Raw genomic sequence first — 14,031 nt, forward strand, 5'->3', positions numbered from 1 at the left:
GCAACATAAATTTGATAATTTTCAATCCAAGTCCGAATGAAAACACTAGCTTGAGGAATAATAAAATTTTGTAGTTTAAAACAGAATGAATGAGCTGCCAAGATACTTATGAAATGGACATTTAGAAAATGAAAGCAATTAATCAGAAAGCGTCTGTTTTAGTTGCAAATTAATATGGGTCCTTTTCTTGTGTTCGTCACTCTTCAGACTTACAGGTAATATTTTGTTTTATAATTGATGGAGTATTGTGAAACCAGTTCTTAAATTGAGATTTTAAAAGGAGCAATGAGATTTTCGGAGCCAAATCCTAAATTAAGTTCATTCCAAAATTTTATTTGATGAAATATATATAAAAGAGAGGCTCTAGTCTTTGATGCTCCAAGTAAATTATTCAGGTTTTGCAAGTTATGAGGGAAAAACAAATGTGGATAAGGTTGACAATGATGCTTAGCATAGCATGCAAAAAATAATGTAACTAATTAAGATCAAATACGTCCCACAAAGCACAAAGCAATAATGCTCACAGCAAGAAAACGAAACAACACCATCTGACAGTAAGAACTAAATTTACAGAACCCCATTTCTTGTAAGCTTGTATTGTATTCCTTAGACAATCAAAATTCAAAATTTGTAACATCCCATTACTGACATCAGAAGAAAACAAGATGCCCTATAATCCAAGCTGCCAAGGAAATCATGTCACAATGAAACACAAAATGGATCAAAGAAACATAGTCAAATTCTCATTAATTTAATCATCATCCATGCCAGCAGCAGGTTGCTCTCTCCTTGGTCCACCAGCTGGTTTTGCCATAATGATCTAAAAACATCAAAAGATTCAGTCTCCATAAATTTTCGGCTAGAGAAAAAGGGATGGAACATACATATTCACATAAAATTGTTGATAAATTGCAATCTGGAACAATCAACAGTCATAATGGATTGGAGTAACTACAGTATTTTACTTCCAATTAACTACTTAGAACTAAATATTCATGTTTAATGACAGTGTAAAATTCTTGAAAACAAACAAGTTTCTGGGCTAAAATATCTGTGCACGGAAGCAGTGATCCTTAGGGCCTTGAAGAGACTACAGATAGCTCCAAATCTCAAATTACTAGATCCCAATTCCCATTTGGCAAAACAATATCAACACACATACTCTTTGGAATCCACATCATCAATGATACTGAGCCAGATTTTTTAAGATAGATCATGCTTCATAATATACTCTCATCAACTATCATTAAAAGAGAAAAATTGAATTAAATTGATTGTACATAATTACCAGTGTTAACTGTTCTCATCTTCCTATATTTACTCTCACTCCATTTATTTTTTTTCATTCATTTAATAGGGTTACAAGTAGAAAAATATAGTTGATATTGCCTAAGTTTTCTAAATAAACACTTAATTTGTGCTGCAGGGGTTTAAGGTGGCAAACTGAAACCAACAGAAAACTGAATATAACTTATTACCTGATCCACCCGTAGTACAGTGCATGCAGCATCAGCAGCGTATTTAAGAGCAAAGAACCTGAGCAGCCAAAAAAAATGATGAATTTTTTCCTCCAAATGGTAGAAGATAAATTCAAGTCTAATTCAACATCAAGTCTAAGCAGTTCAAAGAAAGCTACATCAATTAACCCTTCATACCATTTTTCACAATTTTACATTAAAAAATTTAAGGTTTATAATGAAGAAAAGATGCATGTCAGGAAGAAACTTACTTAGTCACATGTAGATCCCAAACCCCTATGGTTGACACATCCTTACAAACACCCTCTTCCAGATCAATGCCAACTTTGGTATTTCCTGAGGCATGTTCCGCATACAGAGAAGATATGATCTCCATTGCATTTAGCCCAGCATTCTCAGACAAAGTTCTTGGAACCATTTCAAAACTTTCAGCAAATTTTGCTATGGCGTACTGATCCAATCTGCAAAGCCATTTTGCAAATGTTTATCCCATCCGTAATACAATTACCGAATAAGCATCACATTACACAAAGAAAACAAGTCTTGAAGCATTGAGATGGAGGCTATTTCTCCCGAGCATTAAATAAACAAATAATGGAATCCTTTGACTATTAATCAGGTCTGAATTTCCAAACATTTACATCCGAAGTCACAACTCAATTGATTATTAAAACATCTAGTGATAAGATGACCCAACATAAAAACTGCAGCATATACATGATCAGAAGTTACTTTTGTAACAAAAGATACACAGGACAAGACAAGATAAAAGAATCTACCAATAACATGTTTAAGTCAAAAGATCAAAGTGCAAGTAACAAGACAGATTGAAACTCAAAAATGTAGATTGAATGCATGTTGAAGCATGTCACTTGTTAAACAGCGGAATTAATAGCAGCACATTGATGAATCCACAAAATGCAAACCCATGTCCTACATATTTAAGACATAAGAGGAAAACATAAGATACCCTGTCTCCTTGAAAGAAAATTCCTTCACCCTTTTAGCCAATTCAATTTCAGTTGCTGCAGCTCCAGGTACAGTTCGGCTATCCCTGCACATGGCCTGACAAATAATTGCACAAAAATCCCAACTTTAAACAAGAATGATGGGATTCAACTTAGGATTGTATGCAGCATCCAGAAAATACCTTGTAAGTGTTCACCCCATCATCAACTGCTCTTTCGAGATCATCTAGAATACTGTCGGTACTGCCTCGTAAAACAACAGTGGCCACAGAATTTCCACCCTCTTCGTTTTTCACTATGGTTACCTACATACCATGGTAAGAGAAAGGGTAAAATCAGAAATTTGGAAAGGGGGGGGGGGGTAAAAGAGGCAACAAAAAAAGCTTATACAGAGAAACATAAGCAAGAAAAGGCAAACATGACAATTCAGAATGCAAACAATTCCTTCACATACCCTGACACCACCAATTTCCTCAACTGAAACAGAATCAACATATCCAAGATCATCTGGGTTTGGTTGCCCAAGTTTTAACTGTTGCAGGTAAACAGAATGGGTTAGAAAGACTATGCAAAAGCTTTTTTCTTTTCGTTGTTTTTGCTCTTGCATACAGGAACTCTCATCTTTTTTTTTTCCTTGTGTAATTCTTATGTATGTCTTAATGATATTCTCTTTTTTTATCAAAAATAAATATATGAATGTAAAGAAAAATTTCGGCCATAAAATAATCAAAAGCTTCTCTCTACATAGCCAAGGAAAGAATACATACCATTGCAACAGCACCCGTTGTCCGGCAAAATCGACGTAGCTCAAACTTAGAACTGATTTTCAAAACCATGAGCCTATAGATCAAGAATTTATAGTTAGAAAACAATCTACACTTGGCATGATTTCAAATTGATGCAATCACAAAGTTCTTATTTTTTTTATGAATCAAAACATGAAACAACTTAAAAAACTAAAAGAGGATATGTCTTGACACACTTATAACGCTCACAAAAATGCAAAGCCATCTCTCCTACTGATCCTCCACTGACAACCACTTTGGCACCAGACTCTGCAACCGCCTTAATGAGCTCCTCTACTTTGGCCTCTTCAGTTTTTGAATAATTTTCCAGCTATGAAAATCAAAATGAAGATAACAAATCTGATTAGCAAAAGAATCAAGCACAGAATTCATATCTACAAATAAAAATGCAAATCACAAGAAAATTGTCATGAAGCATATTTATGATAAGAAACTTTTGTACATCCAATTTAAATACATCGACATCAGGTGATTAATGAAGACATTGCCTTAACCAGCAAGAAAGAGTTAAAAAGTTGAAGACAAAAGTAGTTAGAATATAATTTCCAAAGAAAAGCTCCGACAACAAAAACAGCAAAAGAACATCATCCGCTGCTTTGGTAAATTTACAGGAAATAGCCATTATGCAAAGTACGGCAAAACCCAACATTAGTTTATATATAGTTTTTATCATAACACAAATAAAGAATTAAATACTGCAACCCCACAAAAATGAGAAATGATGTTCAGCAAAAAATAGTCACTTTGACAAACCTGCTCTGCTGTATGTATGAGGACAGTTCCTTTGGTTTCGGTTGCAGATGTATCAACACCACCAGCAAAGACAGCAACCTATAACAGCAATGACATGAGAGATCAGCACTTATGTAAGAATTGAGTCAATAGCATATTGATGCTATATTAGGGAAGACAAAAACAACTTTATGTAGATTTCCTAGAAAATTGGATCAAAATTGCATATCCTTCGTGATGATGGGATATTTGCATAATATATATATAGCATAATTAGAAAACGAGTGTGCAAGAGAATGATTCTTCTTTGAAACTACTTGAGAGCTTAAAAAATGAACAATAATGTGCCAACATGCAAGATAGAAACATAATTATACATTTATACTACAGCAGCAGTGAAGAGTGAGTTCAATACATCTCAAAATCCAGCATGCCTTGCAATAAAATATTTGGCTTTTCATGGGCAGTATGTTAGTATGTATATATATTTGTTGTTTGTTTTCATGTACTTTACTGATTATTGATTGCTTTTCTAGTACAAGTTTCAGCTGGGACAATGTCTTAGCCTCTTAGGTTCATAAGATAGACAAAAACAAAAGGAACAGTCTCCATATTAGACAAAAAATTGAATATATATATATATATATATATATATATATATATATATATATATATATATATATATTACATAATCCACTCTTAAACTGTAAGTCCCAAAACGCATGGAACACTAACCTTTGCCTTCTCGATTCGCTTTATGGTCCCAACGGTATCACTTTTCAAAACCATTCCCCGAACAACAGTACTATTATGCAAGCCCCCTCCGAGTAGCTTTGCAACACGGACGTTGTCCACATTAAAGTTCGCAGGATTTTTGGGACACACTTGTATACATGCCTACATTTTCCAATTAGAAATCAGAATTCCGAGCGTCATGCAAATAAAAACATTGTGTCATAGTAAAAGAAAGGTAATCAAGATATACTCACATCAGCAACAAGCGAGCATATAGTGTCTTCCTGACCAAATTGCTTGCTAGCAACAGCTGCTCTCATTCTAGAAATAACTTGCTCCTTATCACGGACATCCATAGTCTCCGAACCCTTCTCGACCAATTCATCCAATATTTCAATAGTCTGAAATAGCATAGCATTTAGAAATGAGTCAGTTAACGGCCTCACAAGAGCAAAGTAGGGATTTGTGGAGTGTTTGCATGGATCAAAATAAGAGATCTCCATCAACTCATCATGTTTCTATTCAAACCATTATCAAGTTTCATAAACATTTAACAACTCGCTCAATTTAGAAACAAAGAAGGTTATACCAATGCTGTCCATCCAAATCCCAAATACGCCCTACAAGGGATATGACAGCACACTAAGACAGTGATACTAGGGTCCTTCCTTCTAAGATGAACACTTAGGCAGCGAATATTTCAGTGCCATCCATTGCGTCTCTCTATGTCTATGTCTCTCTCTAATGCAATCAAACATGATGTTGCCTTCACGTGAAGATGATAACTATCAAATCTAACTGTTTTCAACTTCACGCGACGTGAGTTTCCACCTCAAACATATGTATCCTACAGCATCCATGTATTTTGCGTCTATAGACACTAACCAAACACAACCTAATCTCTCCCTCTCTCTTCTCTCACTCTCTCGTCAGAGAAATAAGAGACAAACCTTATTAATTGCTTTCGTATATCCACTGATGATCTCGCTCGGGTGCAGACCCATCCGAATAAGTTCCTCAGCGCCCTGCAGGATCTCGCCGGCAAAGGAAATCGTCAAATTGGCACCGTCACCGATCTCCTCCTGCTGAGCCTTCCCAGCCAAAACCAAAACCTTAGCAGCAGGATGCTGGACCTCAAGCTCGTTGACAATGGTGGCCGCATCGTTAGTGACAAAGAGCTTGTCCAAATGATTTATAACCATCTTATTCATACCTAAAGAAACAAGACACAAAACATGGATGTAATGGAAGCGAATCTGAAGAAAATGAACAAGTTAGAAGCGGTTAGAGAGGTTACCGTTAGGGCCGAGGGAGGTGCGGGTGATGGTGGAGAGCTGCTTGCAGGCGTCGATGTTCTTGAGGACGGCTTCGTCGAGGCCGGAGAGGTGCTTGTGACCTTCCTTCAGCATCGACTGAATGCCGTACGGCTGAATGTTGAAACCCGGCGCCATTGTTTCTTGCTTGCGAGTGAGAGTGTGAGAGTGTTTAAAACCCTAAACCCGTGAAATGGTGGCAACTTCTCTTTTTCTCTGGATTTCAATTTTAAGCGCAAGGCAACCCAGAAAGCCCTAGAGAGAACTTGGAACTAAATAAAAATCAAATGAGTGGAAAAGCTACTTTGTTGCTTACAAATGAATACTTAGAAAAAAAGATTATATATAATATATCATGGTAATAAAGAGAAAATAAATGCAAAAATACTATATGTACGGAAAATTTGAGTATTGAGTCACTGTATATTTTTGTATGTAAATATATATTGTTTAGAGGAGGTATAGTTTAAATGGCATAATCTTTTTATACTTACTTATAAATTTCAGATTCAAGTATATATATATATATATATATATATATATATATATATATATATATATATTGTGTAATTTATTTTTATATATTTTATATTTATTTTTGTATTACTTATTTTCTATCACTGTCATTCTAAATTTTGGTATCTGTAACCATTTTAAAATATATGTTTATTCCTTAAGAAAATTGAAAATATTGATTTTGTAATTATAGATATTTTCTTTTTCTAAGATTTTACTTCCTATCGCCTACGTTTAATGTTGAGTTATGAGTTATGACGTTGTAAAATTTTATATAGATTTATAAAATTTCAAAAGATATTCGTAAGGACAAATTAAATAAAAATTTTAAAAATATAAATCATCAGAGTTTGAAGGCATAAGTGCATAACATTGTCTTAATGGCTTTAGCAGATATAGCCCTAGATATTTTAATGATTGATCTTGAAATTTGTATCGTCATAAATTGAGGAGTAAGACATGCAAAAAATGATTATAAGTTCCGGGAATAAACAAGACCTCATATTCATATTCATCATCATTCATCATAATATAATGTGTTTTTTCATGGTTGCTAAGCTTACACTTCCAATTTTTTACCTGTGGTTGATATACATCAGAATTATCAACTAAATCGCCAAACAAATACACCACTACTCCACTGGCCTTCTCTTTTGCTACTATTTAAACACTGAAGAAGGATAGTTGCATTGCATTTAAAAAATACCAAAACATTGAACAAATGAACTTGACATCAAAGTCAGCTTCTTGCTCTTGCTCCAAAATTTGTATACAGCCGCCGGAGGATTACAGAATTTCTCTTCACGGAAGCATATGAGAGCGAAATAGCAGAGGATAAGTGCAACAAAATCCAGTGCTCCAACACTGCAAAACAAAAAGTAAGAAAAGGGAAAGAATCTCAGATTTTTGCGGAAAGAAATTATGCAAGCATAGGGAATCTAAGACCTGTACAATTGAAACCATGCACTGTACTGGAGAATTTTCAATGATTCAATATTTCAATTGGATGCTCATTGTATTTGCACCATTAATATGATATCACCGCCACGAACAAATGCTCCTTGAATATAAGTTATAATATTATATTATATAAATATAGCACATGAACATGAACGAACAAAAACCTTTTCCTACTGAGCAGACTCTTATATAGAATATTGGTTTCAAAAGCACAGATGGAAACAAAAGCGCAGCAAAATTCAAAGCATACTTACCACAGAAAGCAATGGTCCCTGCTTAAACTTCCCATGAAATGAAAAAGAAATTGGTCTTGGATTTTCTCCAGGTCCCCTTATAAATCCACTAACATGTACAATGGGAAATCAATAAATTAAGCATCCAAATATATATATATATATATATATATATAACAATTGACAATTTGACATGCAAGTAATTGGAGCATAATGAAGCATGAACTCACATTAATGATGTAGATATAAGAGGAGTCCTTCTAGTATCATATATGGCAATCAGACCCCTGTAAATATCCTCTCCGTCTTTAAATGACAAAGCTAATCGCTCCCCAGAATCATCCCATGCTATCTTTTCAATTCCCTTACTTCTTGAGATAAATATAAGATAACCAACATAAGGCTTTAGGACCAAATCACAACCATAAAAAAAATATTATTGAAATAAATAAATAAAATTCATCTATACCTTCTTATCAATGATAATATCTCTGGCAAATCTACAGGTAACAAATGCGCATCTGGAAAAGGCCAATAATAGTTAGCTCTCAATATATCAAATATATGTCAGGGAAATAAAATAAAACAACATTTTACAATTATGCTTATAGATTGATGCTATGAATAAACAAGGCAACCATGATTTGAGGTTAGAAGACACTGAATCACAACCACCAATGTCTAAATATTTCATTGCATGTACTTCCAACAAAAAATAACATTGATGGCATGCTACATGCAAATTACTTAATATCCTCAACTCCTTGCAATACAGTTTCTGGAATGGCTGCAAGTGGCTTCCTAGGCTCATTGTAGTGATGTAACATGAACAACATAAAACTTTCACTCTTTTATCGAGGCTAATGCAAGACCAGGATAATATATTTTGCTTTTAACTTTTCTACTACATGTATCCCTAAGTATACAACAGTATAAATCACCGTCTCCAATATCACCAATCTTCTAATTCCATCAACTTACTAAAAAGTGCCTGTTGAGAAATGTAAATGTGTTTAGCGAAAAATTAAGTATACATTACATGTAATGCAGCCAAAGTAGAGAGCATGTGTTTCGTCTTAGACATATTTTAACATGATTGATGTTTGGAAGCATTGATATTCCTTAAATAAACAGACATCTTGGTAATTGGGATATGAATATATCAAATACACTTGCCATAGTCAATACTTAAACTTAAGGAATCCAATGCTCTGCATAACTTGTCTATAAATATGGTTTGCTTTAAGGAGAAATAGTGATGTTTCATCCATTTAGCCACCCCTACCTACAGTGAATTAGATAATGTTGTGTGTTATAAAACATTGACTGAAGGGGATTCTCGCCAGTCACTCATTAAGATATCAATAACTTCCACCAAAAGATGTGTTAGATTCATGTACAGAGCCAAAGTTATTGAGGTCTAAAAATATAATGCATAATGTTTTCCCTCTTTATCTTTCTTTACGCTTTTCCATCTATTCCTTAAACTTCAATGCCACACATATCAATTTTCCCAGTATTAATTAAGCATGGTAATCCAGCCTAGCTGAACAAAACTTAGTAATTGTTGGTGTAACATGGAAAAATACATATAACTGAATTAACATAAAAACTTTTAAAGCCAAGGTCAGATACCTAAGGAGGGAGGCTTTGATGCAAAGTGAACAGATCCCAAAGTCGAGGAATCAGAAAATGCAAGCAGTATCATTCGCCCATCTGGATCCCATGTTGCACCCTGATTTTATATAGTAAAAAAATGACCATCAGCCTAATAACACAAGCATGTACAATATTAAATGGGGGAGGAAATTTAGATGGGGCTGCAATACCCTGAAAGTTTAGATGTCAGTTGTATTCCTTTTTGTTTTGGGCTCTGCCCTCTTTATGTACCCAAAAAAAAAAGTGGGGCGGAAAAAAAGGTCATTATAGAAGGCCTGAAGTTTCATGAGCACCAAGTGAAGGCTTTATATTTTATACAGTTGAAGATAATTCATTTTACAGTGTCTATATATTTTTTCAACACTTCAATTGGCCAACACACAAAGAAAGGTTAGCAACCATATGCTGCATCACAGCACACGAGTCATTATAGAGCATCAAAACATTAATTTATAATTCCATACCTTGACAAAACCACTAGTTGATGACCATTGTTCTGATGTCCAGGTATTTGTTTCCCAAAGATAAAATGTGCCATCACTGTGCAAGAACATAATAATGAGGTTATGAAGCTATGATCAATAAAAGTTCCAGAGTGTAAAGAAGACACGTTTAGTTTGTTCCACTACAATTTTGATGCAAAGAAGTAATCTCCAGTAGGTGACCACTTCAACGTTGATATGCCTCCTAATCCCCGACGAATTGGCGTCCCCATACCTACAAATAATATGGAGAATAACTAAATCAGAAAGCAGAGACAAACTTTCATGTGTGAGGTTTTTATACCTCTCATAATGACAATCAAAATACAGATTAAAGGTTAAACTAGTTTTGGTCCCAACATTACATACATACGTTTTTTGGCTTGTCTCTAATCCCTATACTAAATAAAAGTTTAAGTCCCCATAAGCTGAATAAATTTTGGTTTACATCTCTTTATGCTAAAAGATATTTTCTACAAGTCCCTTTAGTGAACAGGAAAGTGGTTTGGTGAATATTAGTTCACTAAGGTGTTGAACAGTATTCTTTTTTATAACTGTGGAGCAAGCTTCATTTATGGTTTACCAGGTTCAATCTTCTGTAATAGTAATGTGATGTTCAGGTCACAAGTCTTACAGAAAAATATATGAAGTTTACAGTATGCTTTATATCACCTTAAAATAGAGAAACAATTTAGGAAGAAGATGAAAAAGAAAATTTATTGAATGACTTTTTAAGCTTATTTGGCACAATATTAATAGATCACCATGCTTAAAGTATGCTTCAAGGTAAAACATTAGGCAACCTAAGGAGGCAAAAATTTTCACGCACCTTGAGCAACATCCCACACAGTGAATGCGGAGCTCTCATATGAAGCAGAAGCTAAGTATGTGAATATAGGTTAAGTAACAAATGGTCAAGTACAAATAATTTTAAATAAAATTTATTGAAAAGGGAAAATTCTGTTCAAATTGGTCATGAATAAACATTGTTTGTACTAAATAATACAGTTCTATAGATGTCCAAAACATCTGAAAACTTATATAACAAGCGAATTAAGGCTGTTAACTCACAAGTTCAAGTAAAACTGGAAAAAAGTGAACTGAACAGCATTTCTTGCAAAAAGTTACACGAGAAAAGTCATAATCATATGTGGGTTTGTTTCTGATTTTCAAAAATTTACTTTATACCTTGAATTTTTTTTCCGCATAGTTGAAAAGGCCGAAAACTAGCTTTTCTTACAAGGTATTCTAGTTAGGTTTTTTTATTCTAATTATTTTATAAAATTTGAGCAAGTATTAAGTGAAAAGTAATTATGTCTATAAACTGAAGTGATTTTCCATCCCCCCAAAAAAAAAAAAGATTGAAACAAACACTTTGAAAAACCTGTGGCAAAAACTTTTTAATATTATTTTGAGGATATCTTCCATCTGGACTCCAAGTAAGTGCGCTAACATGTTCATCATTCTGACTGCGAAGAAAATCAACCAAGATATACCGGATTCCTGAGCCTCTAGACAAACTTCCCAAAAATGAAACAGTGCCGGATCTGACAGATGCTGCATTTCCAGGATAAGAAGCTGCCCAAATGCATATCCCACTCCTGCAACAGTGATTCCAGTAAGCAAGAAAGAACATTTTGTATCAATTGGCATTGTAGAGTAGACACCATAATAAACATGTATAAGACAGAGTCTCACTTGCAACCAACAGCTAGCATCCTTCCACCATTGGGCCTCCACTCTAGTACTCTAACATCTCTCTGTGATTCGTTGGTCAAGATAGTTGGCTCCTTCCCCTCTACTCACAATGTCAAAATCACCACAATTTATCATCAAAAGAAAATTTCCATCATAACAAACATCTTAATGTGATTACAATAACAACAAAAATAAGCTACTAACAGAATCAATGCATCAGCTATATTTAGCAACTAAAACAAGTTGCAAACAGTATAAAGTACATTTGTTTGTGGATATTATCTTTCTTTAACAGGAAAACGCCATTCTTCAAATAGAAAAGCACTTCTTAAGTTGGTATAAGCATGTTTGCATAAGCTTCTTAAAATATAGGCAAGTAGATAGTGAAATTGCTTCCGCATTCATGATCATGTTAAATTAAGCACCTGAATCTTCATAATCGCGGATGATGACCTGTGTCCGCCCTGATATAAACGCAACTATATGCTTATTCAGGTGCCAGCTCACTCCTTTTAGATCAACCTCTGGCAACAAATGCACCTAACATTGCATGGAATTCACATCACAACTCAGTCTAATGAATTATCCAAACAAGCAACACGGGACAAATCAGAGCTCGAAAATTGAATCGAAAAAATCAAGAACATACATCATTAGGGTAAAATAGGCGTCTGAGACACCCGCTTACAAAGCCTTCCAAGACTGCCACAAGACTTTTCTTCTGAACAACCTCAACTGCCATTGCCGCCGCCGCCGCCGCTGCCGGTGTTCCTTCTTGTTCGCCAGTATCACTTTCTAGAGGCGGCGGAGAAGGGGATGGCGACCTCTCCAGCTCCTGCTCCAACTGAAATGGCACAGGGCTGAACACCATTCCCTAATAATACCCGAAAAAATATAATCAAATAAAGTTAAATTAAATCCAAGTAAAATGGAATGTGGAAGGAGTGTAAATGATTGGGGATTACAAGAATCTTTCCATAGGTTGCATTGGCTCGGTCGTCGGAGAGTTCGTTGGCGGTAACTACACATTTGAAAAGCAAAATTCATTCATTCATTCAATCACAGTTTTAAACACATATACAGAGAGAGAGAGAGAGAGAGAAAGAGAGAGAGTAACTGAGTTCACGGTTGACTTCGCAGATTGTGACGGAACCAAGAGGAGGGAAGGAAGCCATGGCTGCGATGTAGGGTTTTAGAAAGAATAAGTTAGGAAAGCTTCTGAATGAGAGAATCGAATGGATTAATGGTTGCACCGTTGCGGTGGCAGATGTGGCCGTCTGGATGAGTGGTCTCGCGTTACGACTTATTCCGGCGACTTCGAATGCAACTTCACAGCTTCCGCGAGCTGCGGCGGTGGCTGGTGGTGTTTTGAGTGTGATTGTTTGAGAGCCAGAGTTTTAACTTTAAAATGGGTTTTCAAATATTAAGTTTTAAATCCTTCAACTTTTACGAAATTGCAATCCAAACCCTAACTCATTAACAAATGACAAAACGAGTACAACTAGAGCTGAAAATGAATCAAATCAGCTTGAGGGACTTGTTAACTCACTCAATAGTCAATAAGCTGAGGTTGTGAGCATGATAGTCAAATTTGAGTTCATATATTAAATAAATTGAGTTTGAATTTACATCCTACCAATTCATTAGCTTGTTCGATTATAGATGACTATGACTAGCTTAGTTAGTGATGACTATGAGTAGTTAGGAATGGACATACCAATAAAAAAATTGACAATTGTCGTAGTTTAAAGTAGATTATATTTTCAATTATAAAGCTAAGTCTGGTTATTATTAATTCAATAGAGATAATTAAAAATATTTTGCCATAGAAAAAATTTAAAAAAGACATAAGACTATAATTATAGAAAAAATTTAAAAAGGATATAAGACTAGAATTATTTTTTTGTTTGTTTAGGCGCTATTATTTTAATAAAAAAAGATTTTTTAATAAAATATTTTATTTTTTAGCGTGTTTGTCAAATTTCTAATAGTAGAAGTAAAAATACTAAAAAAATAAAAAAAATATCTTTTTTAAGAATATGTAATTTATATCTGTTGAGTTAAAAAATTAACTAAATTAATTAGTAATGACAAACATTATTTTTGGGTAAAATAAATAATTAGTATTGATGAGTATATGTTGTTAATTATTCATTGATGCAAGCCAAAACCAAAATAAAAGCAAGTAGCCCAAACTGAATGGAATCAAGATACAAGGCTGGCGGGCTATAAAGCAATGAAAGCCCAAAAGAAAAACAAAGAAAGAAGACAGATGGGCCAAACGGGTTGCTTAATGGATATCCGATCCAAACCCAAGTTGATTTCAAATCCTTCCAACTTGATCTCACTTCCAAAGCAACGTCCCTCTTTTCCTCTGTTTTAGTTAAAGCACAGAATTCAGAAAAAAGTAAGAAAGAGAGCTTAGATCCTAAGCTAGCCATGAAAGAAGAA

At 34.5% G+C, this 14,031-nt stretch overlaps 2 protein-coding genes across 5 annotated transcripts; both read right to left on the bottom strand.

The window, feature by feature from the left end:
- Positions 1-549: 549 nt before the first annotated feature.
- Positions 550-6,442, bottom strand: LOC112717021 (T-complex protein 1 subunit theta). Its single transcript, XM_025769113.3, has 13 exons — positions 6,017-6,442; positions 5,670-5,932; positions 4,974-5,120; positions 4,720-4,881; positions 4,006-4,083; positions 3,429-3,562; positions 3,214-3,286; positions 2,901-2,978; positions 2,629-2,751; positions 2,449-2,543; positions 1,730-1,939; positions 1,479-1,536; positions 550-820 (listed from the first exon to the last, which is right to left on the bottom strand). The coding sequence occupies exons 1-13, from the start codon at positions 6,168-6,170 to the stop codon at positions 752-754; spliced, it is 1,644 nt and encodes a 547-aa protein (XP_025624898.1). The 5' UTR covers positions 6,171-6,442; the 3' UTR covers positions 550-751.
- Positions 6,443-7,036: 594 nt separating this feature from the next.
- Positions 7,037-12,985, bottom strand: LOC112717022 (aladin). Of its 4 annotated transcripts, none has more exons than XM_025769114.3 (14): positions 12,698-12,985; positions 12,546-12,601; positions 12,230-12,454; positions 12,006-12,120; positions 11,581-11,680; positions 11,304-11,483; positions 10,712-10,770; positions 10,030-10,117; positions 9,865-9,940; positions 9,377-9,476; positions 8,211-8,262; positions 7,972-8,112; positions 7,763-7,850; positions 7,037-7,412 (listed from the first exon to the last, which is right to left on the bottom strand). In XM_025769114.3, exons 1-14 carry the CDS (start codon positions 12,753-12,755, stop codon positions 7,350-7,352), a joined length of 1,401 nt encoding a protein of 466 aa, XP_025624899.1. In that variant the 5' UTR covers positions 12,756-12,985; the 3' UTR covers positions 7,037-7,349. The 4 variants fall into 4 exon arrangements, with proteins under 4 accessions (XP_025624899.1, XP_025624900.1, XP_072061846.1 ...); XM_025769115.3 differs by having other exon boundaries at positions 7,972-8,109; positions 12,698-12,977; XM_072205745.1 differs by having other exon boundaries at positions 7,972-8,109; positions 10,712-10,767; positions 11,301-11,483; positions 12,698-12,977.
- Positions 12,986-14,031: the final 1,046 nt, after the last annotated feature.

The sequence above is a fragment of the Arachis hypogaea genome, chromosome 10, assembly GCF_003086295.3.
Source record: "Arachis hypogaea cultivar Tifrunner chromosome 10, arahy.Tifrunner.gnm2.J5K5, whole genome shotgun sequence".
NCBI classification, from domain to species: Eukaryota; Viridiplantae; Streptophyta; class Magnoliopsida; order Fabales; family Fabaceae; genus Arachis; species Arachis hypogaea.

Excerpts from the sequence above, each read along its gene's own strand:
- LOC112717021 (XM_025769113.3), bottom strand. The coding sequence starts at position 6,170 with ATGGCGCCGGGTTTCAACATTCAGCCGTACGGCATTCAGTCGATGCTG. Across the intron at positions 5,121-5,669 it reads ATACGAAAGCAATTAATAAG|ACTATTGAAATATTGGATGA; the intron begins GTTTGTCTCTTA and ends ATGCTATTTCAG. Across the intron at positions 1,940-2,448 it reads TTTTCTTTCAAGGAGACAGG|ATTGGATCAGTACGCCATAG; the intron begins GTATCTTATGTT and ends ATGGCTTTGCAG.
- LOC112717022 (XM_025769114.3), bottom strand. The coding sequence starts at position 12,755 with ATGGCTTCCTTCCCTCCTCTTGGTTCCGTCACAATCTGCGAAGTCAAC. Across the intron at positions 12,455-12,545 it reads CAACCTATGGAAAGATTCTT|GGAATGGTGTTCAGCCCTGT; the intron begins GTAATCCCCAAT and ends GGGTATTATTAG. Across the intron at positions 9,941-10,029 it reads TACTTCTTTGCATCAAAATT|TGATGGCACATTTTATCTTT; the intron begins GTAGTGGAACAA and ends GTTCTTGCACAG.